Source organism: Ornithodoros turicata, chromosome 5 (genome assembly GCF_037126465.1).
Source record: "Ornithodoros turicata isolate Travis chromosome 5, ASM3712646v1, whole genome shotgun sequence".
Classification (NCBI taxonomy): domain Eukaryota; kingdom Metazoa; phylum Arthropoda; class Arachnida; order Ixodida; family Argasidae; genus Ornithodoros; species Ornithodoros turicata.
The window spans coordinates 58,601,850-58,629,253 of NC_088205.1; the positions used below are offsets into that span (position 1 = coordinate 58,601,850).

Here is a 27,404-nt window from a genome sequence, read left to right on the forward strand (position 1 = left end):
TAGGGCTTTATCTCACACCTTTCTCTTACTCTCTTACAACCGTGTACGGTGAGCGTAAGCTCGCTTTCATGAAGCAAAGTTAGTGCACATCAACCAATTAAACCGAAAAAAGTAACGGTTCCAATCCCTGTAAATGTTCCGACCGCTGACCGATTATTATTATTATTATTATTATTATTATTATTATTATTTTTTTTTTTTTGTGTGGGGGGGGTTCTCCCTGAGAAGAACCCGAACCGAACCGGATATACCTGAACCGGTTCAAGCTGATAATTTCGGTTCAGCGGAGCTAAACCCGAATCGAACCAATATGCCAGAACCCGAACCGGACCGAAAAAAATACCGGTTCCGATCCCTGCTCGTCGTATAAAACTGCAAAAACGACGTCTATGCTGCTGTCATAGCTTTTCTTTTTCTTTTTACAAAAAATCTGTAAAGGATAATAAGAACCTATCGTCTTTCTGGGGGAAGAAAAGAAGCCGAAGCTCTTTTGCTGCATCTATATGTGTTTATAATTATTCAAACGTCGCCATACTGGCCCGCTGTTTCGGCCTTATTGGGCCACCGTCAGCAGTGCGCAGGCAGACAAGGTTTGAATGGGTGGCGTCAGAAGGTCACGTAGAACGTGATGTCCTCCCGTCAGTGTGAGAGTCTCACCGCTGAAAGCCCTGTGCAAGACCAGTGCAAGGGAGATAGAGAGAGGGACGGAACGATATGATATTCGTATCGATTATACTGATATTTTTCCGACAAGACGTTATCGATATTTTTAAAACATCGCTAATTTAACGATTTACGTATCCATATAGATAGTGTATATTTTACCGATACGCAAGTCGATATAAACATTGCGCCCTGAAATGCAAACCAATGTACAGCTTCGGTGAGACGCGGTAATTGCGCTAAGGGGAAAAACAACAACTTTATTACGAGATGATCACCGGGGAGCTTCATCGCCAGGGGGAAAACAGGCGCTAAGGGGAAAACAAAAGCAGAGCCGTATATTAAAAGGGAGTCTGGCCATTAATGGGTCATGCCTATACCTGAAGCTCCACCCAGTTTTTCAGCTTTCCGACCAACGAAGTCTTGAAATATGGAGCACTATCAATCAGCCTATCCCCACTAAATGCCCCCTTATCCAACATGGGCAGCGCCATTTTGGGTGGCAAGTGGATTGGATGGGATTGAAATGGATACCTCTCGTAATCTGCAAAAGTAGTGGATTGTTGGTGCAAATTTGATGAGCGCCACCTAGGGAGCGTAAGGCACGTCGGGAATTGTCGTCTGCTTCCGTCGTTGTACCGCTGCCGGCAGCTGGGACACATTCTGTTATCGGTATGATTTTTAAACAAATCCACATGAATAGTTGGAATATAAGAGGCAAGGATGTTTATATCCATGAAATCCAGCAATTAAATATAAGATTGTACAGCACAGCGCCGTTTTTGTTATGGTTTCGTTGTGATCGCCGTGTTCACAAGGCCTAACACCGGCGACAAAACGTATTATTTTCAGTTAGATATCGATGGATGAGCATAAGTTGAAACTGATTTCCGAGAAACTTATATTAGGATGTACATTTGCAGCGTAAAATCAGGTTAGTCTGTGAAAAATTTTTGTCACGAAATCCTCGCTTCACTGTGTTTGTTTTCGTCGCCTTTTTGGGTGGCAGTATGGTGTCATGGCGACCCCTCTTGGTCAAAAACCAAACCAATCAGAGGAGCGAAACTGTGATTGACAGGTCGAGCCTCTTTTTGTGACTCCTCCCAATGGCCAGACTCCCATTTAATATATGGCTCTGAACAAAAGGGAAGTAAAAGTTTTCTTGTGAATGGTAATGTTTCTCGTATCCGTGACACTGCCGGTGAATTTTAGGACACAAACACGGCGTCAGAGATATCGTCTTAAGAGCAAGGGAAGAGGCCGGTCGATGTCGAATGCGCTTTCGCTGGAGACCAAGCGTCGTATGGACGTATACACGCACCACACAGTCGGCGACAATGTATGTGCCCAAAGTTTCATTTTATTTGGCCGGCCCGCATGCGGAGTTTTACTCTCGGATGCTGAACCCTCGTTACAAAGAGGCCTACCAGGGGTCGATCCACCCATCCATTCGTTTTTCGGCGTTCGCGGCAAGACTCCCTCGGTTGGAACAAGCGTGCCACAGTATCGGCTATAAGCTGGGGGACTTTCCAGTTGGGGGTCCGTTTGGGACACTTTCCAGTGCGTGATTGAGTGTCGATAAAATGTATATTTGTCATGTTATTGGTATAGTGAGCAACAACAACAACAGATAAATTAATGGTGATGAATGGGGAAATTCGCCACATAAGGTGCGGCCCCAAGGCCCAATGGGCAGGGATGGGATGGGTATAGTGAGCAGGATTCTATTCTGTTCCATAATTATATCGCACTGTGGCGAATTTTCTGTGGAGGCAGCAGTAATTTGCTAGAATAAGCAGTCCTCATCTCCTGTCCTGATGTTATAGGCATGTCCCACTGAGTGCCTGATATATACAGCCGTTACTAAGCTCTACACACGCCGTTGGCCTTACTCCAATAGCGCTTAGCCTGCGGATTTCGCCCACTACTTTTTTTTTTTTTTCGTGGCGGTCCGGACACTGCTCCTGGCGGTTTGAAACGTGGCCCCGATCCAGCAAATAATGTGAGCAGCTGCAGAACTTGGGATGGCATCATTTACAGTCACTAACTATATAAGCTATAAGCACTATAAGCACCCTAAGCTGATAGTGACTGTAGTATCACTGATGATATTGGGCAAAGCTATGTAAACCCTACTTGAGCTGCTCAACTATCCCCGGCCTTGGGCGAAAGAATGACACGCCTTCCGTTGTCGCACGTCCGCTTGCCCTGGAGCACCTCTCCACGCTACATGACCAGCGGCTAGCTGTTTACACCGACGGGTCGGTCGTACCTGACTGAGCGAGCGCAGCATTTTATGTGCCTCACGAAGACATCGAGCGCACCTTTAAACTTGCAAACGAGACTCCACGGAAGCCGAACTCTTTGCCGTGTACGCGGAGGTTGAGCATATTTCCATCTCGCCACAGGGAAACTGGTCCATCTTTACGGATAGTATGGCAGCGTTAGAGGTCATCAGCTCACACGGATCCCAGACGATCAACGACCTCCACGCAATGACTATCTCGTCATATAAATTCCTTTCTCGCCTCCGGTCATACCGTCTGGCTCCAGTGGGCTCCCAGCCACATAGGCTTCCCTGGGAATACCCGTGCCGACGCTGCTGCAAGGCGCGCGCATAGCTGTGACATCCCCATCGCAAACCTACCGCTCACAGCATCAGTTTGCCTCCTTCAAATCCGTCGATGGCCTGCCTCTGAAACCCGCCACTTCATTGCAGACGCTATTCGATGCAACACCTTTCTTCGAGCCATCGACCCCGCGATGCAACTTTACCCCATCCAACACCTTACCAGGGCCGAGGAAACCCTTCCCTCATCCAGGAGGAAACCCTCCTTCATCGCCTCACTTCTGCACAAGATGGGCAGACGCGGAAACGCAAACTGCGATGCCTGCGGCGCCATCGCTGACGTAGCCCACCTCCTGCTAACGTGGCCGACGTTCTCGGCGCCCCGTGCCGCCCTCGCCCGACGCCTCCAAGCCTTGGGCCACCACCCGCTCTCGCTCGCTACACTCCTCGGGCCTGTCCCGCGCCCTGGGCAACGGGATGTTACCAAGGCACTCTTCGAGTACCTCGGGGCCACCGAAATGATGACCACCCTCTGAAGCACAGGCGGCAAGCCTCACCGCCCGCAGCACATCGTTGCCATCGCAGCTTCTCCCGCACCTTTTTTTTTAAGGAGTAGCAGGCCGGCACTTGCCTGGCTGACATCATCTTTTGTGTGAATAAACACATACCCCCCCCCCCCCTTTCTTGAGCGCTTTACAATAAGCAAGGCTGCGTGGGGCCGCAGAAGATAAATAGATAGATAGAGAGTAAGAGAGAGGGAGGGAGAGAGACAATAGATAGATAGATAGATAGATAGATAGATAGATAGATAGATAGATAGATAGATAGATAGATAGAGATAGATAGATAGATAGATAGATAGATAGATAGATAGATAGATAGATAGATAGATAGATAGAGATAGATAGATAGATAGATAGATAGATAGATAGATAGATAGATAGATAGATAGATAGATAGATAGATAGATAGATAGATAGATAGATAGATAGATAGATAGATAGAAAAATGGAAACCATCAATGAAGTTCGTCATGTGGCAGTACTCCATCATCTACGCATAGCACGCACTGAGCACGACCATAACACTCGCACCTAGCCCCGGCGCCGCTGATTTAGTCTCTCCAAGCGGCCGCCGCGCGTTTGTGGCGCTGCATACGGGCCCCTCGGCAGACGACGCATGCTATGCGGATACCGTCGCTGCCGTCATTTGCGTTTGGTTTTGGCTGGTTTTCACACGGTGGGCGATGTTTGTCTCTAGTGCATGGTTTGTCAGACATGAGACGTGATTGTGTACTGCACCGTCACGCTTTGCAAGCCGAAGGAAGCAGTGTCGGACCCAAGTATTTCCTTCCACGAGTTCCCTTCAAATGCTGCCTTACGGGAGAAGTGGCTGGAAATATATCGCGGGGTCCTGAACCAAGTAACTGCATTGGGATTGTTTCATTTCATATACGGTGTAGTTTACGGATGGCAATAGTTTTATCTAATAGCTGCGTACCTTTTACGCATCTCTCTCTGAAAGAACAAATAATAGAGAGTTTTATTAGATCGTACACAAAGGCGATAGCGTACGTAACGGATAGCGTTGGTGGTTCTGCGCACTACGCGAAGCTCTCTTCGTGTTATGGGCGTGCGTAGACCCATCAACGCTATGCCTTATGTACCCAAAGGTGATAGCGTACGATGTACTAAAATCCTCTAATCAACCATCGCCTCCGACAGACTACTCGGCAGCGTGTTCTCGGCATTTCAAGACCGAAGACTTTAGCATCGGCTCAAAATTCTCAGACGTGGGACCGTGGCTACGGTACCTACGGTGTTTGAAGAATACACCAAAAACAAGCAACCTGCAATGACGACTCCGCGACATCATCAAGAAAAGTTCCCAAAGTGACTTCTATCCGAACAGCATAATGAACGTTAGCAGAGCATTGTAATGGCAGAATGCAAAAAAAAAAAAAGAAAAAAGAAAGAAAATAATGTAAAAGTAAAAAAGGGACCGGCAAAAGGCAATAAGTAGGAAAACAAAACAAGCAACTGCTCATTCAAAACTGAAGTGCTTGCTCATTCAAAAAAAGAAAAAAATCGTTTGGTCGTCGTAACCGGTGTCAGTCATCTCATTGTCAGGGACACAGTTTCTTCTTACGGTCGCATTCACCCATTCTCTGTAACTGCCCTGTATGTTAACACGGAACACCTCTCACGCGAAACGTAAACTGGGAACGCGCTTGCGTATAACAATCATAAATGCATGGCAACTGGCCCGATACAGAAGGTGCTGCTGTCAAATTTATAAGTACGATGTACAGCACATAGCGCGCGAGTTTTTCAGTTTTACGTGCCACCTTACGCATCAGATCACAGCCCATTTCTGGGTATTTAATTTCACAGCTCTTAGCTCTACATGCACAGAGAACCTGCGACAATACACAAACATGTACGCACGAATAATTAACCACAAGGGCCACTCATATTGCACACAGCATAAATAATTGCACACAGAACAAAATAAAGAAGAAAAAAAAGGTGTTCCTTCACGATTTTTTTGCGGACGATCTATCGAACGGATTTCTGTTCCGAAAACGGCTTTGGTATCAGGCGACCGAAGAGATCAGATGTTCTCATTGGAACAACTTCGTAGCTTTTATAATTAAAAAGTTAGAAAATTAATTACTGCTAATTAACTAACAAGGGGCGATGAAAAAATATTTTTGGATAGACCACACAACTGCAAAACACGTACAGTTGGTTTCATTTGTGTCCAGCACTCCGTTTTTTTTAGCCCCTGGGCCTTTTTCGGTGGGACACCCTGTATACTGCTCCATAATTATATCGGACTGTGGCGAATTTTCTGTGGAGGCAGCAGTATTGCCTGAATAAGCAGACCTCCTCTCCTGTCCTGATGTTATAGGCATATCCCGATATATACAGCCGTTACTAAGCTCTACACACGGCGTTGATCTTACTCCAATAGCGCTTAGCCTGCGGATTTCGCCCACTACTTTTTTTTTTTTTTTCGTGGCGGTCTGGACACTGCTCCTGGCGGTTTGAAACGTGACCCTGATCCAGCAAATGACTTGAGCAGCTGCAGAACTTGGGATGGTATCACTTAGAGTGACTAACTATAAGCACTACAAGCACTATAAGCTAATAGTGACTGTAGTATCACTGACGATATTGATTGATTGATTGATTGGTTTTAAAAGAAAAAAATGGAGACGATATTGAACAAAGTTATGTAAACACCACTTGAGCGCTCTACAATAAGCAAGGCTGCGTGGGACCGCAGTAGATAGACAGATACCTAGGATAGGTAGGTAGGTAGATAGGCAGGCAGGCAGACAGACACACAGACAGACAGATAGATAGATAGATAGATAGATAGCGAAGAAGCTCGTCATGTGGCACTACTCCATCATCTACGCATAGCACGCACGGAGTAATATGAAGTGGAGAACAATTTTCCTGGATATTCGAAGGGCAGAACTTCATACTACAAGTATCAATATACAGGGTGTCCCAGAAAACGTGTCATTGAATTATAATAAAAAAACTACACCACCTAGAGTCATGCGGTCAACAGCATTTGTTCTTACTGGGTTTTTGCCACCTCCTCATGTGAATGTCGTGTGACGTAAGTTTAATTATGTACATTTTTGCGAGCTTAAGTCGGAAATTTGCCTAGTAAAGGTCACTTTTTTAGCCCATCAATGTGAAGAGCGTGTCTAATTTACTCAAATTAATGATAATTGACAGGGATATTCAGGAGCTATCCCATCAGAAAAAATAGCCGAACATCGTGCTCTACGGAGGTCGCACAGAATAGCGCACGATGAATTTTTCAGTGCAGTCTTTGTCAGTCCGACGAAAGGAGGTTGGAAACCCAGCCCACCCCGGCATCGCAGAAAGAGATAACGCAGGCATGGCTTATCTCGTCCGACTTTTGCTGGGATAATGCTTTCCCTCTCCCAATTTTAGGAACTGTTACTTTTTCTACTATCACTCTGTGGGCTGGCTTGGGAACCTCCTTTCGTCGGACTGCGAGCGATTGCGCTGAAAAAGACATCGCGCTTTATGGTCCGGTGCTCCGAAAAGCATGATATTCGGCTATTTTTTCCGATGGGATAGCTCGTGAATACCACTGACAATTATTATGAATTTAAGTGCATTCGGCACGCTCTTCATATTGGTGGGGTAAAAAAGTGACCTTCCCTTGGCAAATTTCTGAGTTCAGTTCGCAAATATTTGCATAATTAAACTTGGGGTACATGACATTAACTTTACAAGGTGGCAAAAACCTAGTAAGAACAAATGCCGTTGACCGCATGATTCTAGGTGGCGTAGTTTTTTTTATTATAATTCAATGACACGTTTTCTGGGACACCCTGTACATGTATTCATATTTCCTTTCAGAATACCCATATATATATATAACATCGACAGATAAATCGATCGATGCGATAAATATCGATAAATGATCGATATAGATATCGATATTTTCATCGGTATTATCGGTATTTTGCTTAAGTTGTTTTGTACAACGTTCTTACAGAAGTAATTGCTTGATTACTGCGTACTTGAAGAATCACTGCAGCATATTAACTGGTCGTTTGAGATGGTGACATGTCGGTTAGTGATAAATTTAGTGACTTTCTTGACGTAATAACCTGCGCAGTGGCAGAAGCTACTAGTACTAACGTCTTCAGCAAGAGGAACAACATCTTAAGCGAAAAAATAACCTTTATAAAACAGTACGGCAACTGCAACACTGCTTTTTAACGCGTACTCGTACAACAACGTCCTTAGGCCCTTGTTGCGAACTGCCAAATACGCATACTATAACAATCGCCTTTCCGAGGCCAATGGCGGTGCAAGGAAAATACGGGACACTGTCAATCAGGCATTAAATAGACATAGTATTAAAAGAGATATCGAGGCGATAACGGATGGCGACGGCAATCTTATAACTGGTAAGAAGAGCATTGCGAACCTGTTTAATACATTTCTTTATCAACGTCGGAGTTTAGAAGTCACGTTCACATCCACTGGATGTCCTTTGATTGCAGCGGAACCCGGAGTGTTTCTTCCTGACGCCAGTAGCAAAAGCAGAAGTTGAATTAGTCATTTTCTAGCTGAAGAACAAGAGGTCGACAGGACATGGATGGTATAACGGTTATAGTAATAGTCTAAACATTTTTTCCCCTTTTCTCTGCACCACTGACATATTTAATTAATCCTAGTTTTTCTGAAGGCCACTTTCCAGGGTGCTATAAAACAGCTGAAGTCGTACCGGTTTATAAGAAAGGGAAGATGCTCTATCTCAATAATTATCGCCCCATATGGTTACCTGTCTTTAGCAAAATAGTAGAAAAGCGGATACTGATAAAGCTGGAAAGCTTCTTCCTCCATGACAATCTGTTATCACCCTCACAGTAAGGATACATGAAACGGAAACACCGTCAAACACGGAAACGGAAGTCAACAGAACTGGCTTTAGTACACATGGTAGAGCAATAAAAAAAAAAAAAATGCAGACGACCGTGGAAGGTGTTGCTATTTTCAGCAGTTAGTGACTTTTGCTGAAGCTGACGAAATGTTTGACGTTACCGCTAAATGTCGCAACACTTTCCGTGGGGGTCTGCAAATTGGTTTGGAAAATGTCTATTATATGTTTGCAGAACGGTTATTGGTTGCTGGAAGGAAATTCCGAGAAAAAGGAAGAGACGTACACGGAACAACGTGGACGTACGTTGGAACAGCAACGTCTCTTCGTATGTCTTTTCCTTGTGTCGGAGTTTCTTTCCATCATGTACAACCAACTAACCTGCATCTCAAGCGACAGTTCGGACCTCCGGAGAGTATTCGGATCGCGATTGCATTCGATTGTGCTCCACACGTGTATCATTCACGTAAGATAAAGATAAGGGTGAAAGCTTCCCCGTTTTAGAGAAAACGAATTAAATCCTACGGTTAATCTATATCTGGTTTCGGTTTCAACGTGACGTCACAGTTGTTCCCCACGTCACGATTGTGCAAGACGACACAACAACAATCGGTGCTTGGTTGAGGCGCAAAGTAAGATTTTCAGGTGCGACTTGAACCACTTTGGATTGGCGATTTGGTTTAATAATTTAAGTTGTTCCGAACTATGCAGCGTGTGACATTTGTTATGTGGTGGTGGTTGTAGTGGTGGTGTGATGTTCTAATGAAGAGGAGTGAGGTCTGCCTGCTCAGATAAGGCGGCAAGTTTCACTCCTTTGTGAAAGGGGAAGGGGAGAAGGGTAGTAAATGAGGGTTATGCAGGTGTTGGTGCTGTAATCCAGAGAGACGCGCGTGGCAAAGTTTATGCTGCGTAGGCCAAATCTGCGACGAGAGCGAGGTCGACACTAAATAACTCTTACTTGTCTCTTCAAAATACATCGGTACTGCACCGAGCTTTTATCCAGGGCGGTGAATACGGGCTATCCGCAACTGTTTTAGGGATTCCGTCTCCGCAAACCCGGCAAACGACACGCACGTTGTGTTTCCTTCTTGTTCTCACGATGCACTAAGCAACACCTATGCCTCATCGTGCAACAACACCGTCATATATGCAGTAACCAGTCACTGTTAATAAAAAGCAGGAATGCCATGCGTATTGAAAGTACGGAATCAGGAACGGCGACGCACAAAGCACAACATACAGTCAGCCGAGAGCGGCCGAGCAGACGCCGCGAATGGTAAAGGGAACAACACTCCTGACGTCACGACTGTTCGAGGTGTGGCTTTCAGTCGGGTGCAAAAGATACAAGTTCAAAATTGCATTACAAATTCTCGGGGCCGAATATAAACGAAATATTTTGCATGGTGGCTCGGAAAGATATGAAGAATCATCTGATAAGGCCTATTTGCTTCACATCTGGGGCGCAGACTGTCCCTTTCAAGGTTATTAAAGCGGCAGTGCGCTTCCGGAGCGGAGAACGGCGAACGGAGAACGGCGAGAGTGTCCACACCTAGAGTCACTAACTAGGGAGCAGAGTAGCGACACTGAGCCACGCCGGCGAGCAAGACCGCCATTTTGGGTCCGGCGTGGCTGCGTCGCCTAGCAATGGGATGCCAATCTCCACCTTCTCCGCCGGAGAACAGCGCGCAGTCAAGCTACCTCGCAACCGAGGAAACCGGTTTTGGATCGAGGGGACTCAACATGGACGGCGCGTTCACGGAAGGAGAAACCACGTGGCATGATCAGCCCAATCGCGGACACCGAACGGCGGCTCCGGCGCGGAAAAGAATGCGATACTCTTACCCATATTTAGTGGCTCTATCCACACCGAGGTTCGCTGTACGCTCGAGATAAACCTGTTGGCTCAGCTAGAATAGCCACGGTCAACAACCGTTCTCGTTGGTAGCAGCCTAACTGGCTGAGCTGCCGTTTAAGGGCCAGTTCTCACTTGGCGACGTCCGACGCGGCGTCGTGAGCGTGCGGCGGAAGTAGAGGCGCATTTCCGCCGCCCCGTTAGCGCGCACGATTTTCATGTTCCCACCACAGTGGCATTCCGTCGTCCAAAGCAGACGAAAAATCAGGAGGTGTGGCCTTTCTGTGTCACCTAATTGGTCGCCAGCTGTCGTTCTCGGCAGCTCTCGCCGATGCCCACTTGAGTGCGGCCAACAATGGCAAGCTACCTCAACCCCCCCCCCCCCTCGCCGACGTCGTGAAAGAAGGTCGGCATGGCAGTATTTTTGGCTCGGCGTCTCTCCTCTCCCGACTCAGGTAATACGCGTCTATTTCCGCCGCCCGCTCACGACGCCGCGTCTGGCGTCGCCAAGCACAGGGGTGGCATCCAATGTATTGCTCCGTTGACGAAAGCGTGCTGGGCGAACGCAATGCATCCTGGACAGGTCCTGGTCGCACGTCACAGCAAACGTCAAGGCACACGTGGCCTTAAAGATGGCGGCGCCCGGGATCGGGGTTCAAACTGTTTGTAAACAATCAGAGGTGGGGAAATTACTTTTATTTTGTAATGCATTACCATTACTCATTACTTGTATAAAAAACTAATGCATTACATAACTCATTACTTTTTGGATATTAGTAATGCATTAGTAGTGCCATTATTTTAACGAAGTAATGGCATTACTCTGGCATTACATTTACGTTTTAGAGCATAAGCCTCAAAGGTGCTATGCATAAGTTCTTTCCTTGCTTTTTTTTTGCTATAGGCAATAGCCACACGAGTATCCCCAAATCGGTGCCACTAAATCACCACAGAAGCGAGTCTGACATGCAAAAACTATACATAAGATTTAGTGCAGATGATGCCATTACGAAGCCGGCGGATGAAGCTCAGCCTATACAGTTCTGTCCTAGCAGAAAAATTACCTCTGACAGCACAAGAGAAACTAACACGGAACCATACCAAAACAGTGAACCCCTACAGGAATTGTTACGTGTTACCCTCACAGAGGCTATGTTTCTGTTTCATTCATTTTTCTTTAGTCCAAATGCGCACAGGAGAAAATCGGTGATATCATCATGTAGCCGGACACTTGTGACACACACCGCCAACTGTTGAACTCTTGCAGAATTCCCCAAGGCTGCGCCTTTCTCTTTCCTTGTTGCCCTGTGCTCATTGTTAAAGGCGGGTTGAAGAAAATTTCGATGTTCCCAATCTTCACGTGGCGCAATGAACATTCGACAAAAGTAATGAGTAATGCCACCCTGCATTACTCAGTCGAAATGTAATGCATTACCATTACTCATTACTTGCTGGCAAAATGTAATGCATTACCGGTAATGCATTACTTTGTAATGCATTACTCCTCACCTCTGTAAACAATGCGGTTGTTGTTTCTGGACGACGTTTTGGATGTTTTTCGATCACGGTAATTATTTTTATCCGAGAATCTCGCAGTAAAACGCGAAGTTTTACACATAAAGCCTCGTATTGTTGACAACTTCCAAAGATGTGATGACGACCGCGCGTTAAGACTTACCGAGCCGATGCGATGTATTTAAACTAAGGTGAAATGGGCTACGCTGTTGGGGAAGAAGCACCGCATAGTTTACGCTGTCAAAATACAGTCATCTCTTGGTGTTATGACGGTGAAAATAGGTCGGTAAGCGGCAAAACGACATGTAAACAAAGTCACATGACCTCAAAATGACGTTTTCTATGACGTGCGACCAGGACAAGATGGCAGTTTTGCCAAAAGCACCCGCTTGAGGGTAGTTACAACAATGGCGGGTTTGTGTCACCCCTGTGTCGCCAAGTGAGAACTGGACCTAATATCGCGCGCCGCGATTCCGGTGCCCCGTCGATGGCGGTAGTGGTGCCGCTACAGCTGCCCCCCTCACTCTTAAAAAAAGGGTGTACTTTAACTCCTTTTTTTGCCACATATATAACACCCTTTTGGAGAGTACAGTTACTCTCAAGAAGGGAGTCTCCTCAGTCCCCCAAGGGAGTAGCATAACACATTTCTCACTACTGGAGAGTAATATTACTCTCCGGCATGGGTGCATTACACTCCGGGTGCATCGCGGCGCTAACAAGGAATAATAAAAAAAAACCTCTTTCATGTACCTGGTGAAAGTCAGTACCGCCGATAACCGCCGCGAGAAGGGTCCGTGGTCTGCACCCGAGGTCTTCCTCACAGGTCCGGCGGGCGAGCCCATAGATTTCTATGGGCGAACCTGACGTAGGAGACGCGAAAAACGTGTCAGTATACGAGCGGAGCGCTCAACTTTGTTCGTTGCCGAAAACAGGCGCCTTTGATGGGCTTGAGAGGCGTCGGCGCTTCTTTTCCCTGAGTTGTTGCATTCGTTCGATTATTTGATGGGCTTGGTCTTCGGTTAAAAGCGAGGTTTCAGAAACGGTCTCGAAGGACGCGGTATTCACATTTTGAAGCAAAGCCCCTTTTGGAATGCATGAGTGCATCAAACTGCATGAAATGCGTGACAGAATTCCTATACAGTTCTATGACGTTGTTCGCGAAAAGTAGGACTCTGCATGGGAGGGAAACCATCCATTATCAATAGACATTTCCAGTGACTGCTTTCGGGACAAGGATACTGAGTCTTGTCAGGAAGTCAGAGTTAGGAAACGATGTGGAAGAAAATGCGCTATGTCATGCGAAACATACGGTATATGTGGACAAGAAGAGGAGACCGCGGAGAATGTCATATTTGCGTGCAAATGTATTCGGCCGACGCAGAATGATGTAACCTTATGGGAAGCACTGGCTTTCCGAAAATGATAGGGACGAAGTCAACTTTAAAACAGAGCAAAATACAAAAGACCGACTAAATGACTGATGGCATAGGAATAATCTGGTTAAGTTTAATTGAAACACCGGCAGTATTAATAGTTCTGATCATCTGAAGTAATTTCAATCTCAGTAATGTGTCAATACTAGGCTAGGTGGCGCAATGCTACCACACGTTCCAAAGGGAAAAGTCACAGTATCCATCCATACCTCAGTATTGAACGTGAACATCTTCGACACAAGTGTGCCTGGTTGGGTAAACCTCGCTTACCCATAGGCTCAGCATACGACTTTTAGGATTTTTCTCGCGTATCTCAGAGGAAAGCAACGAAACAAACCGAAGACAACGCGAAGTTTCTTCTACTATGTTCTCGAAGTCTAGGTCGCTTCGCTAAGAACGTCATTATTTAAACAGACTTTCGCTAAAACGTAACGCGTCGCCTTTTTCCCACGAAAACGTTATTCTAGAGAACGAGATTGGCTAAAATGAGGGTCGCTAAACACATGCGCTCCAGAACTTCGGCATTCATACTTAAGATTATGAAAATGAACTGCCGAGCTACGAGACAGGGACGAAGATAGAAGATAGATAGACAAAGAAGCATAGCGTTCGGACGTGTGTTCTTTTGGCTCTTGATCTTTGGATACATTTTCGTGGTCGCCCCGGATGTTGTCGTCATCTGAGTGACGCCTTCTACCGGGGCTGCAATGTCAGATCGCACGCCGTCGAAAAACTGGGCTTTCAATGTGTGTGGGCTTTCAATGTGCGTCCCTACTGGGACGTCTGTAGATGACATCATCGATGCAAGTGAGGCGGTCGCCGGAGAAGCCACCGTTTTTAGCGTACAACACCTGGGAGGAATGTCCTTACAGGTGGCAGTCTACTCAGCTAGCGCCATGAAGAAGGCTCATGCAGCTGGCAGTATTAAGGTTGGGAATGAAAGTGTAGAAATTGTCCCCGTCGGTCCCAGAGTCGTCAACGTCATCTGTCGGTATCTTCCGGTTTTCATTCCAAATGAATGTCTTCGTAGTGCCCTTCATCCACACGGCAAGGTCCTGGGCATTTCTTATTGCCGGTACAAGGGTAGGCCAACAGTGAGGAATGGGGACAGAGCAGTGAAAATGGAAATGTCCGTGAACAACCCGGTTCCTAATTTTCGTGTACATGGCCATCGCGTAACCTTTGATTACGTTGGCATGAAGTGAGTCTGCCGACGTTGCAAAAAAAGAGGGTCATTTCAAGGCTACTTGCCGCGAAGAATTCTGCGACCGGTGTAGCACGTTCGGTCACCCAACGTTATCCTGCCAACGGCCCTGTCAAAGGTGTGGAGCCAATCATGCTACCGCTGACTGCACGCATAGGCGCCCGTATTCTGAAGTACTGGTTTCGCCAGCGGTTGCTTTTCCGCCGCTACACGACGCCCCCGCCGAACCGCGGAAGCCGGAGGCTGAAGATGAAGCCCGCCGAATTCAGATACGAATCTGAAGGACTGCTTCAAAGCTTTCTTCACGAAGAAATCCTTGTGTGCCAAGGCGCCCTCTATTTTTTAAAATTAGCCACACACATTTTAACCAACTTCGTCTTCTTTTTTACCTTATGCATTTCACATACGTCTCTTGAGATACAAGGCATTCTTAAGAGGTGGCTGGAGGGGTCGCCGCTCGAGGAAGGCTGTACGGTTCCTCGGGATGCTTGAGGTATCGCTCTCGTGCACGTGCAAGGGATGGCGGGCATGGACAGGATTATTTCGTTGCGTGAGAGATGGGGACGTGGAAGATTTCACGGAATCAGTCGCATTTATTACTCGCTGTGCGCATCTAACTACGAATCGGCGACCTCTTCTTGCAGCAGTGCAGAGGCGGTTACTGTATAAACAGCAGAACCCCCTGGAACGGTACACCAATGAAGATTTCAAGCAAAGGTACCGGTTAAGCAAAGGCACTGTTGTTTCCATCGTAGAGGAATTGATGCCGCTGCTTCGGCCGTACCCAAATGGACGAGGCTCGCCATTGCCGCAACTGTTGCAAGTGACTACAGCTCTGCGGTTCTATGCTGATGGTACTTTTCAGCTGGCCAACGCGGACATTTCCAGTGTATCGCAACCGACAGTGTGCCGCCTAGTGGAGAGGGTCAGCAGGGCCATCGCCACAAAGTTATTTCCGCGCCACATTACCGTTCCTGCACCCGAGGACATAACTCTGGCTATGCAAAATTTCTATAGAATTGCCAGTGTACCAGGTGTAACTGGGTGCATTGATTGTACTCATGTTAGGATAAAGAGCCCTGGAGGTCCTGCAGCGGAAACGTTCCGAGACAGGAACGGTAACTTTTCTATTAACGTTCAGGTAAAGCGTTCCTTATGTTTTAATTATTCCATTGTGCAATGCATAATTATTGAGCTGACCTTTACCTTGCCATCGAGGCGTACGGCCACGAATTTGTATTTGGTCTGCGTTTCCCTTTTCAGTTGTGAGGTTTCTAAGCATGAACGAGTGGACGAAATGAAAATTATTTGTAGCAGTATGTAAAAGGCCTCGCCATGTAAAGTTCTTCTGTCGAACTGTAATATGTAAGGAGGGTATACTTCCAGTGGTGTCGTAATCACACTTTCTCATTGTCTGTGTTCCCATTATAGGCTATAACTGGCCCAGAACTGCAGTTTTTTTATGTTGTCGCTAGTTGGCCTGGCCCTGTCCACAACAGCAGGATCTTCGACAACAGCCGCGCCAAGTTCTTGTTCGAAGAACGTTTGTTACCTGGCATTCTGCTTGGTAACAGTGGTTATCCATGTCTTCCATATCTTCTGACACCATTACTACAACCGCGCTCGCAAGCTAAGAAGCGATACAACACCGCTCACATAAAGACCCGCAACACGGTTGAGCGAGCGTTTGGTGTGTGGAAGCGACGCTTTCCATGCCTAGACATGAAACTTGAAACCAAAGTCGAGACATCAGTGACAATCGTAACTGCGTGTGCAGCACTGCACAATATTGCACGAACAATGAACGATTCGTGGGAGCTATCAGATGCCCCACAAAGTACAAACGAAACAGGTTCTTGGGAGTGCCGAGGAGTGGGAGACATCAGGAGCAGCCGCACGAGGGGCGCTTATCTCTAGGAATTTCGCGAATTGAACGGCCTATGCCAGAAAAGTCTGAAGACAAATCGCAGCAGTTCTGGTTTATTTCTGTGCATCTACACTCTTAGAAATGAACTTCACCGCAGAGCACGCTCCTAGCCAACCATAATCTCGAATGATATCGTTATCTGCCCTGATTTGATTAAAACGGGAGGCGTAGCCTTTTTGTGACAATTATGAACAGCATAAGTGTCACAGAAAAGGCGTACGCCTCCCGTTTTCAACAAATCACTGCAAATAACGATATCATTCGAGGTTATGGTTGGCTAGGAGCGTTGCGGTGAAGTTCATTTTTAAGAGTGTACCAAGTGTAACTAGTGTGCAGCGCATTCATGTACTTTTGTTATTTCATGTTATGGTTCATTTAATGTCCGGATGGATGGATTCTTGTTTGATTACCTTAAATGGAGCAGCATATTTGTGAGTAGAACCAAGAAAAATAAACGGTACAAATGTGAACAGATTCCCTTGCACACAGGAATGTTGTACTACCCGCACCTTAGAATAGTTCTGAGCATCCACCAGGGATTTTCCGGGACTTTAATTTCGGGAGGGGGGGGGGTGTACCTCGTTGTCGTCGTTCAATGAGCACTGTACTGCATATAGACAGTCAACGGCGCCAATAGACACCCTTCTGAAGGCAGGTGAATAAAAATGAACACCCGATTCCTCTGTGTAAGCTCTCGGGAACCAATGGCGGCGACGGTTGATCTTGCACGGTACGCTTTCTGTAACCAAACCAGTCTCTTTTTGTTCGTCCTTTCTCTCCCTCATTTTCGCTTTGTCTTGCCACACTGTGCCAATATGATTTGATTCCGCAAAATACAGTCCCCCGTAAACGTAACGTCAATCTCTTATTAACGGGCTTCATTTTTTTTTGTATTTGGAATATGTGGCTACCGACACATCGAGTAGTTCACTCTGTGAATCTCGAAAGTGCGCTAAATGTCCTGGTTGAAGTTAAGATACAGGTGAAGAAACAAGGCCTATATAGCTTCAAAACGCAAAACAAGGTGACGTGTGTATATAATCGACAGTAAAGAACCACATTTCGGAGGGTTAAAGGGGCATCAACCCCGTCCCCCCATGGAGGCGAAATGTTGGAGAAATTCGGATGTCGAAATGACGGAGAGCAACATTTGGGGGGTTGTTAGGGAGTGTGGGGTGGTGCTGGGAAAATCCCTTGCAGCCACGTTCGCCATAACGGCTTCTAAACGCAACTTTCAGAACAGAAAAAAAGCGGATGCGAAACGGATGTGGTGCTTTGCATTCTGAACATAATTTTTATTTCCTCTGAAACTCCCTTTCCAGCTTTTTCTTCTGCACTTCAGCCACGGCGACTTGTAAACGAAGGTACTCCATTTCTAATATGTGCTTCTCTTGTCGCTGTTCCAGCATCTGCATGCTGGTGTTCGTCGGCTTTCTGCTGAAACTCTAGTTCTAAAAGCTGAACTGCTAACTTGTGCTCAATAGACTTGCGACGCTGGTCACTTCTTACGGAACTTGTCCACTCAACCAGCTCTGCTGACAGTGTGGCTTCCAGCAAGGCGGTCCGCGACAATTCTCGCACCCCACTTCTGTGTAAATTTGTTGTAGGTTGCGATGTGCTGGGCCTGATTGCAGATGTGCCACTGTATTCACAATTGGTGCGCGATGCGTCCGAACTACCAACTGGAAAGGCAGGAGGTGAGCAGCGTGGCGTGGCGACTCGCGGCAGAAGTCAGAGGCAGGGATGCAGGTGAAGTAGCAGGAGAAGGTATAGGAGACGCCAAAGGAGAAGACTGAGAAGAGGGCATCAGAGGTGGACATGGTGGACAAAGCGGAGAAGAATGCGCAGGAGACGCATATGAATACACTGCACGACTGGCAGCCTGTGAATTATTCGGACCTGCATTATGGAAGTCAAAGCGCTGATAACATGGAAAAGGGTAATGGCGAAGCAGGCAATGAAACATAACAAGCAACTAAAGGATCTACTGCGCGACCAGGAAACAGTACTCATATGTCACGAAGCATTGTAGTCGTCGTTCCTGATAGCTAACAATACACCATTAATAACTAGCTAAATAAACTATGGATTGATGCAACTACCAAAACTTACTGTAGCGGCTGATTCTGAAGTGGCTGCAGCAAAGCGACCACTTTGGGGGCTGCAACGCATGTGTAGCGTCCATCGCTATCGAATGTGTTCGCAACCCGTGTATTGACGTGTGGAGCAGCTGCTTCCACAAGCTGACTTTAGCCCGCCATACTGACTTCTTCTTCTGCCTCCATCATCCCATGGCACCGTATGGCGGGCTAGAATGCCGCCATAGGCACCGCATCCGCAAGAGAGATTGGCCAGGACAACCTTGGAATGAGATGACTATGACGATACAAGCTGACTTTTATCTTCTTTGACTTCCTCCACCTGCAAAAAAGGGCGCGAGCTATAGCTTGGATACGGCGGATAAAACGTTTTGTGATACTGAAACACAGAAGACGACGAGGTATTTCCTATCCGTACCTGTTTTCCGAAAGTCTTCCCGCGTTTCCAGGGCCTTTTCCTTCTTCATCAAGGACTTCATATTGTCCCAAAGTTTTCGTAGTTGTTTAACTGTTCGTGGCCGAACTCCTGGTATGCTGTTGAATTCATTTGTCAATAATTGCTAGGTCTTGGTTTTTTGCGTGATCATATTTGCGTCCGTTTTCTTGCTCTCGATAATCCAACGCAGTACAAAAGGTGTCGCCATGTGCAGAGAGGAATGATTCAATGGAAGTTTCATCTGATGACTCCAAAACGATTTGCTACGAATCAGAGGATGCATCGCTGGATCACAAAGTGGATTCCGAGGGTGAGCCTCCCTTGACTTCTAGTCCTCCAGGTGACAACGTACCTGTCGGCGAGACCTTAGTGTCTCCTCCGCCATGCGTTGGTCCGCCAGCTGCTGAAGCCTCAGCGAATGGGTCACCTGGGGGTACTGTTCAGGTGGACTGTAGTCGGCCAGATTCGAAGAGAATAATGCGCTCAACGAGTAGCCCCAAGGAAGTGAAAAAGAAGAAGAAGGGAGTTGACAGCGACCACGTAGTGGAGTTTAGTACAGACCCCGGCTCGCCGAGAGCCGTATTATGCCCCTTCCGTCGTGCTTTCGTATCATCACGGTCCGCTGCTTCCCCTCGCTTTTCTCTAGCCCTTCCTTCCGTCGCCTGCTCTTTCTCGGTCGTGGCATGCGGTGCGTCCCCGGCTTCCTTTGGAGCTCGCGGTCCCGCCCCCAGATGGTCTTCGCCGAAGCGCTTCTGGCTATCCCCTGTTTCGTGCCGGTTTCTCTTCTGAACTTGCTGCCTTTGTCTGGCACTCGTCGTGACCTCCTCGTCAGCTCTGTCTCGGCTTTCCCCGGTTGCCGTCATTCCCCGTGCTTGCTTCTCTCCTCCACTCTCTCCTCTTCTAGTTCCAGCGGCACCTCTTAACCTTCACGGATGGTTCCGTCCTAGACGAAAAGTGCGGTGTCGGCATCTTCATTTATGCTCTTGACGTCCGTCGCTCGGTCCGCCTCCCTAACTACACTCCCATTTCCACCGCAGAGCTGCTGGGAGTCCTCCTCGCCCTGCAATTGGTGCCTGCATCTGTCCCGTCTGTAGCTGTGCTCATGACTGCCTCTCTCTCGTATCCGATCTCGGATCGCCGACCTCTCGCTTTCTGCCTCTCCTGCGCTCTTTCTGTCCCCTTTCGGTACGCGAGGTCGTCATAGCTTGGATCCCTGGACATGCTGGGATTGCGCAAAACGAAGCTGCGGATGCCCTCGCTAAAGCATCGCTCTCATCTTCGACTCTCGCAGTTATTCGCTTATCTCCGCCCGTCTTGCTCGCAATATTTACCCGTTTTGACCTCCTTGCCCGTTGCCGTCTTAGCTCCCGGCCCCCGGTCTCTGACACGGCCTATTCCCACCTCCGTCTCTCTTGGACCCCTCTTTTCGCGCCTTCCCGGCACATCGAGTGCCTCCTCACTCTGTTCCGCTGCGGTGTTCCCCCGCTTAACTTCTATCTCCACCGCGCCTGCCTGGCGCCAAGTCCATCCTGCGTCAACTGCTTGTGTGACGAGACTGCCGAGCACTTTTTCCTCTCGTGTCCGCGCTATGCCTTGATTCGCCAGTAATTTCTTTTTGCTGTTTCCGCGCTTACTCTATCGCTCCCTCCCTTCCCTCCATCCTTTCCTTTGGCCGCTGTTCCGTCAACCCTGCGCCCCCTGCCATTCTTCACGCTGTGATCTCGGCCACGCATCGCTTCTAGTCGCCTAGGCTTCTCCATCTGATCCGTCCCACAATGACCCGTGGTCAATCGCCTTTGGGCTACGTGCCACTTCCTCTTAGCACTCACTCACTCACTCAGACTCCGGATCTTCCCAGGAATGATGAGCCTTTTACTCTTCATGCGACTAAGCCTTCTCACTCTGAATGCCCAGGTATTTAAATGCCCGGATAAGCAGCGTGAGATACTGCACCTTGCTCGTGTGTCCTGTTGTGACCTATTGCTCCTCCAGGAAACGAACCAAAGACGTCCGCCGAAAGACGTATGTGATTTTCGCAGGCGGTTTTCTGTGACTGTTTCTTCTCGTTAGGGTCTGCGGTCGTGGTCGGAGGGAGTCGGTATAGTTGTCTTCCGACCGTCGCTGCTTCGTGATTGTCTTTGTTGCTATGACACTGCGGGCCGCGTAGTGTGTCTTGATATTTACATCGCAAACTGTAAAGTTCGTGTTCTTAACGTGTACGGGCCCGCTCGTCCTGGTTTATTTAACGCTTTTTTTCAAAACTTGCACTCGTTCATGCTTGAACCGCACCCAATTATACTAATAGGGGATTTTAACTGTGTTTTAGATTCTCGCAGGGACGTATCTGGTCCAGGTTTAGGCCGGCCTACGTGGAACGCGCGTGAACTGAGGCGAACAGTGCAGCAGTATTCCTTAACTGATGCCTGGGTCCATTTGTATGGCAACCAGTTCAACTATACTTGGTCCCGCGGGAACTCGTTTAGTCGTCGGGACAGAGCATATGTGCCTAGTGAGTACGCTGACTGCATCGTTCAATGCCGAACGTCACCGTTCCCTGCCTCGGTGGAGTACATTTCAGATCATGTACCGTTTTTCGTCGCGCTGGATCTCTCGACTTTTGAAACTCGAGGGCCCGGCTGGTGGAGGCTAGATAGTGCGGTATTACAGGATCCTCAACTTACTTTAGAAGTAGATGTGGCAATCCGTGACTCTTTGCGTGAGATAGATTTCGACCCGGTCATCTGGGACAACCTTAACCGGCACTGGTCAGAGCTTTTGATCGCACCTGGTAGACGTATAGGAAGGTTGATCTCACTGAACATTTAAATGAGCTTCGTCATCGAATGCTCATAGTGAAACGTGGAGGGCACCTTACGTTGTTCATGCAAGGGTATCTGAACATCCTGAAAGAGCGCTATTACCGAGCTTTGCGCTTTTCGTCCCGGACTGCAGCAGTTATGTTCAACCGCAACCGTCCTATTTTGGACCCCGACGTGTTGCGCTACATGCGTATCTCCGACATCAGGCAGCCTCGACAGAGTCATGTCGAACAAGTACGCATGGCGCATGGGTCTGTCTCCTCTGCTCCATCAGACATCGTTCAAGTGTTTCGCACTTTCTTTGCACAATTGTTCTCTTCTAAGAGCCAGGAAAGCGAGGTTGGTGAAGAGATATTACGTTTCCTGGCTGCGTTGCCCGAACTGCCAGATGATTTGGGATCGGCATTGTGTTGTTCTGTGACCTTATCAGCCCTACAACAGCCGCGATCTCAAGGGGGCTGGAGCCTCCCGTGCATTTCTACTTTTTGTACACTGCTTGCCCTTCGGGCTGTCCTCCGTGTTCTCGAAGATACTGAGCATTCAGCGCGTGCGCTTGCATTGTACTGGCTTGGCCACTTTCGCAGAGCATTAGTTCCTCGCGGACTAGGGTGGTGGTGGTGGTGGTGGTGGTGAAGATGAAAACTGCTCGCCGTGGTTGGCCACGCTAGAAGCGGGCAGCGTCACAACTAAAACGCAGAAAAAAATAATAATAATAAAAACTAGGGAATAGCTACCCTGAAGCCACTTCCCCGTCCCTGTTTTATCGACGTATCGCAGAGCGATTTGGCGACATACAGGCTCAGGCCCCTCAGGTCGATCCTCGGTCGGTCCCTGCATCACGTATCTACGAATTGGTACGTCCCTTGGATGAACTCCGGTCGGATAACTTGAGAAACCTAGGGATGATATCCGGCCTGATAATTTCCCACGGGAAGTCTGTGACTTTTTGTGGAAGGCGGCCTGGGGAGTTCTACCTACGCGGGATCGCTTAAATCGGTGGGGTGTTACCAGTACCTCCCTTTGTCCGAATTGTCCCAACATCGAATCAGTGTCTCACGTATTAGACGACTGCATTGTAGCAAGAACGTTTTGGACTCTCGTTTGCCGGGTTTTCCCGTTCCGCTATCGTTTAGTGTACCGGATCAGGGATAGGTTTGTTCTTCTGCTTGTTGCAGTGGCAAGGTACGTCTTGTGGAAGAACAGATACAGAGCGGTAGCTCAAGGCAGGCGCCTTCGCGTTCAGTACCCTCTCCTCATGTCGCTCCACAAGTAGATAGTCATTTTCTTGGAGACCCAGTTTGTTACACTTGGAGAGACAGAGCTCCTCCGAAGGTGGTCGACACGGTACTGTTGGGGACACGGTTAGCCTGTCAGTATATACTTCGCCGTCCCATATTACCTCGGTTGCGCTTGAAAGTGTTGCGCCAATATTTTATTTGAAGGTGGACCATATGCAGCATGTGTTTATTAAAGAAATAGTCTTTCAACATCTGGATATTTGAGATGCGATTAACCACGGAGTGGTGATTTTAGACAACCGTGTCCCCTACAGTACATTAGTGACCGCCGCGGCCGTGTCCCCTTGAATTACGACTGGTTCCCTTAGTGGCGTTCTTTTGTGGGTTTCTTTGAGATTGAGTGTTTTAGCTTGTTTGGCTAGTAGGGTGTGACTTGCGTAGTATAAGCATTTTGTGTATTTAGATTGTGCTACATTATATTGAAACTGTATTGAATTGTATCGAACTTGTACTACACGTAAGTTTAACTTGACTTAAGTTAAGTTTTACTTGTAAGTTTACTTGTTTATATTCCTGATCAAAACACAAACGCTCCATGCTACGACTCATATTTACGTTGAGAGAAAGTACGTGAAGAAATTGGATGACCGATCAATCTAGTCGCAATTGCCCTCGGACTACACCTAAACTTAATTGGCTTGTATTCTATACTAAAAACTGGGCATATGAAGGCCTGTCGTTTTATTCTTTGCGTACTGTTCGGCGCCATAACTTTCGCAGCACAAGACAGCCAACGAATAGAAAGCAGTCGCAGACAGGAAGATAACACCTGCTGATGACTCTCACCAAAAAGCACACGACTGTTTTGGGTTCATCCGCGTTCCAACTGGACAATCGAATGCATCAGCGAACGGAGCGAAATGAGACAACGGCACGTTTACCCTCAACTTCCCGGGAACGCTGGTCTTGAAACGAAGCCGCCTCTTCATGTGGGATGCATCACGCTGGGGCTCGCAGAACATGGTAGCGTAATTGACGAAAAACAGCTTACGCGACGTCATCTTCCAGGGCTGTCCTGGTACCGTAGCTCCCGTTCTTCGGGGATACTTCATAAAAATATTGTATAAAGGTCGTAGCACAGCGCCGTCTGCAATGTTTTCTTCGAGAAAAAGAGACGAGTCGAGACCGTCTTGGATGTACGTCCTGGCTTTAGCGATGAAACTACTTTGGAGGCATCGTGCCCGCTCTAGAAACTTATCGGCTGTCCCAGGCCTCCACCAATTGCGAAGCGTGCCTTCGGCATCAATGGTGCAGCCGCGGATGTCCATTGCGGAGAACATTCCACGCACCATGGGCGCGACCAGGAAGGGAAGCGCGGTAGCATCGACGTTGTGCGCTATTCGACCGGCATAGGCAAACACTGCAGGTGAAAGTACTATGCTGTTAGCTTCTGGATCGTACGAGAATCCTGGAGAAAACACTGTCTCTGAAGCAGTAGATGGTTCGTGGAACACTGTCAAGTTGCGAGCGTCCAGGTATTGGGTACGCACAAAACGAATGAGATTGTAGTATGTCGACAGTAATCTGTTCAACTCCATAGAAACAGGCACGAAGGATGGCAGGCTGCGTTCGTTAGACCGTGGGATAATCTCGATCTTCATATGTTCCATCTTGGAGACCGCAATATCTGATTCTTCTTGCGTCATCCATGGTGCGGTGGCGGCGCTTTGCTTCATCTCGAATCGAACCAAATCTTCGATGCCCGTTATATCATGGACCATGTCAGTTTGGCTAGCATTAAAAGGACGGAGCTTACGAAGCAAATACGACCATGCTAAGGAGCGAACGCCAAATGGGTAAACCCGCTCCAAGAGAAACATGCAGGCCTGGTGGCGCTCCGGAATCACGTAGCCCTCAAACCGGTATGGATAGCTGAGCGGAACCAAGAACCCCACCTTATTCGGTGATAGCAAGGGTGACAAATACACGAGTACGCGGTAGCCAATGTAGTTGATGAGAGTACGTGAGCTGGTTTGGTTTAGTATAGTCGTCAAACGGTCAACGTACGCCGGATCAACGAGAACCACCTTGCTGGTGTAGAAGTCAGATGTAATCGGGCGAGCAAAATGGTACAGGTATGTCCACCAGTCCCAGTTCCGCAAACGAACGAACTCCGTTATGGGCTTCGAAACGTGCACGGTGGGCACACTGCGAGCCGAATGGGCAGCAGCCTCTGACATCTTCTGTTCTAGTCGAACAATATCCAAAGCGAGGTTCTGAGTCCACGCAGATCGAGGTCTTCTTATGGCCAGCGCTCGCACAACAACGTCAAGATACATGCCGTCTGGAAATAGAGCGGTCTCGAACAACCGCATCAATATGGGGGGAGAGTCCATGTGAAGGACGGCCTGGTGACTCGATGGTTTTTCACGTAGGAAAACGGACACGAGTGACGCTGTGCCCAGGAATTTGTCTGCCTTCTTGGCTACATCATATGGTGCTACATGAAGTGCTTCTGCATCATACGGCCATTCGGGGATCATAATATCCGACAGTATTTTGCGGAACGTTCCCCATTCCGTGTCTTTCCCATCGGAGCCCTCGACGCAACCTCGTACTAGAAAAGCAGCGAGGCTCAAGAACGACGAGGTCTCGGTTGGCTGTATCCTGAACTCGTTCCAAAGGTCCACCATCATTGTAGCAGACGCGCTGTAAGGATACGGGTGCGCTTCAATCCGTTGCTCTTCGCCAAACCAATTAGACGAACAAACGTGAGAGTAAAAGTCGACGCAGGGATCTATAGAGTTGTTCAGCTTACCGAGAAGATACTGGCCTTGCCAAAGACAAGCGTCGGTCGCGCAGCTCGGTTGTTTCGTACCAGTCTCGATTTCCAGTACCTTCGGGCTGCTTTGGACTACAGGCTTAAACGTACGCGTGAGGCTGTGGATTGCTTTGTTGTCACGGACATCTCCAGCAACGGATTGAAGAAGCTTGCTGGCGGTTCCTAAAAGAAGCAGCAGCACACACGCAATAATAAGCGTTACTGGTATGCAGGGGTTCAGAGCGCATAAATCCCATTCGTCCTCGTACGTGTCACGCGTTAAGGGCGCGGACTTGCGTCGCCTTTGGTGACGTCTCTTAGCTGGTGAAGAGGTTTCATCTGGAATGAGAACAGTACCAAGAGAGGCGCTGTCACTTGGTCCGAAGGTTGACGCAAGGGTCGGTGTCTTCGCAGGATGTACCGGTGATCCAACGATATCGGGAGTAGGAGGGAAGACTAACTGTTCCACGTGAGGATACCCCTTATGAGAGCGAGAGGCACGACGGGGCCTGGAAGGGCAAGTCGAAGAATGCTTCCGACGCTTTCGGGACTTCCTTTTGCGAGGCGGTGGGCTCACTCGTGGTAGGCTTAGGGACAGCGGACTCAAGGGAGGCGGAGAAGAAGACCGCACGCAAGCTTCCGGGACGTAGACAGATGGGGTGTATGTCATGCTACCGTATGGAATGTGCAGCAGTGGTTCATGCGGAGGTGAGCAGACTTCGTGCACATGTGGACAAGGCGACGGCGTTCGGTGCGGCGAGCCGTGGAAGCCGTGAACGGAGAAGCCACCTGTTCCATCGTCTGTCATCTTGCGAGGATGAATAGACCTGCTTCACTGTTGGAATGTTGCCGGATAAATACAAACATATGCCACGAGACGCGTGCACAGAGCACCGGTGCATGACGCTGACGATACCCCTGTCCCCTGCATATGCCGGTGCATGTCATACGCCTCCACGGAGATCATATTCACCATCTAATCATCGGGAATGATGTGATTTTGAGTGATAGGCTGCGGTATGATGATGGTGGTGGTGCTGATGAAAGAGCTCCCCGTTGTCGGCCTCACAGAGGTGGGCAACGTATGATGCGATGAATGATGTTGTTCAATGATGGCCTATGATGTGATGTGATGCCGAAGTAGAAATCGAATTATGGGTTTCGAAGTTCAAGTCGAGTGGTAGGTTTTGAAGTTGAAGCTGAATGATAATTTAAATTGAACTTCAAAACCCATCATCCCACTTCAACTGTATGCATGGAATAAATCATTATGGGCATAATCAATAAGGAAATATAGGACACGTATGACACACGCGACCTTCGTGAAAAACGGCGTATGATAAGACGCCATACTATGTATGTGACCATCCGGACGTGCGTGCT

General features: G+C 48.0%; 1 protein-coding gene across 1 annotated transcript; it reads right to left on the reverse strand.

Annotated features, from left to right (window-relative positions):
• Positions 1 to 23,926: 23,926 nt before the first annotated feature.
• On the reverse strand, positions 23,927 to 26,934 carry LOC135396087 (neprilysin-1-like). The gene has a single exon (XM_064627127.1). The coding sequence runs from the start codon at positions 26,827 to 26,829 to the stop codon at positions 24,043 to 24,045; it is 2,787 nt and encodes a 928-aa protein (XP_064483197.1). The 5' UTR covers positions 26,830 to 26,934; the 3' UTR covers positions 23,927 to 24,042.
• Positions 26,935 to 27,404: the final 470 nt, after the last annotated feature.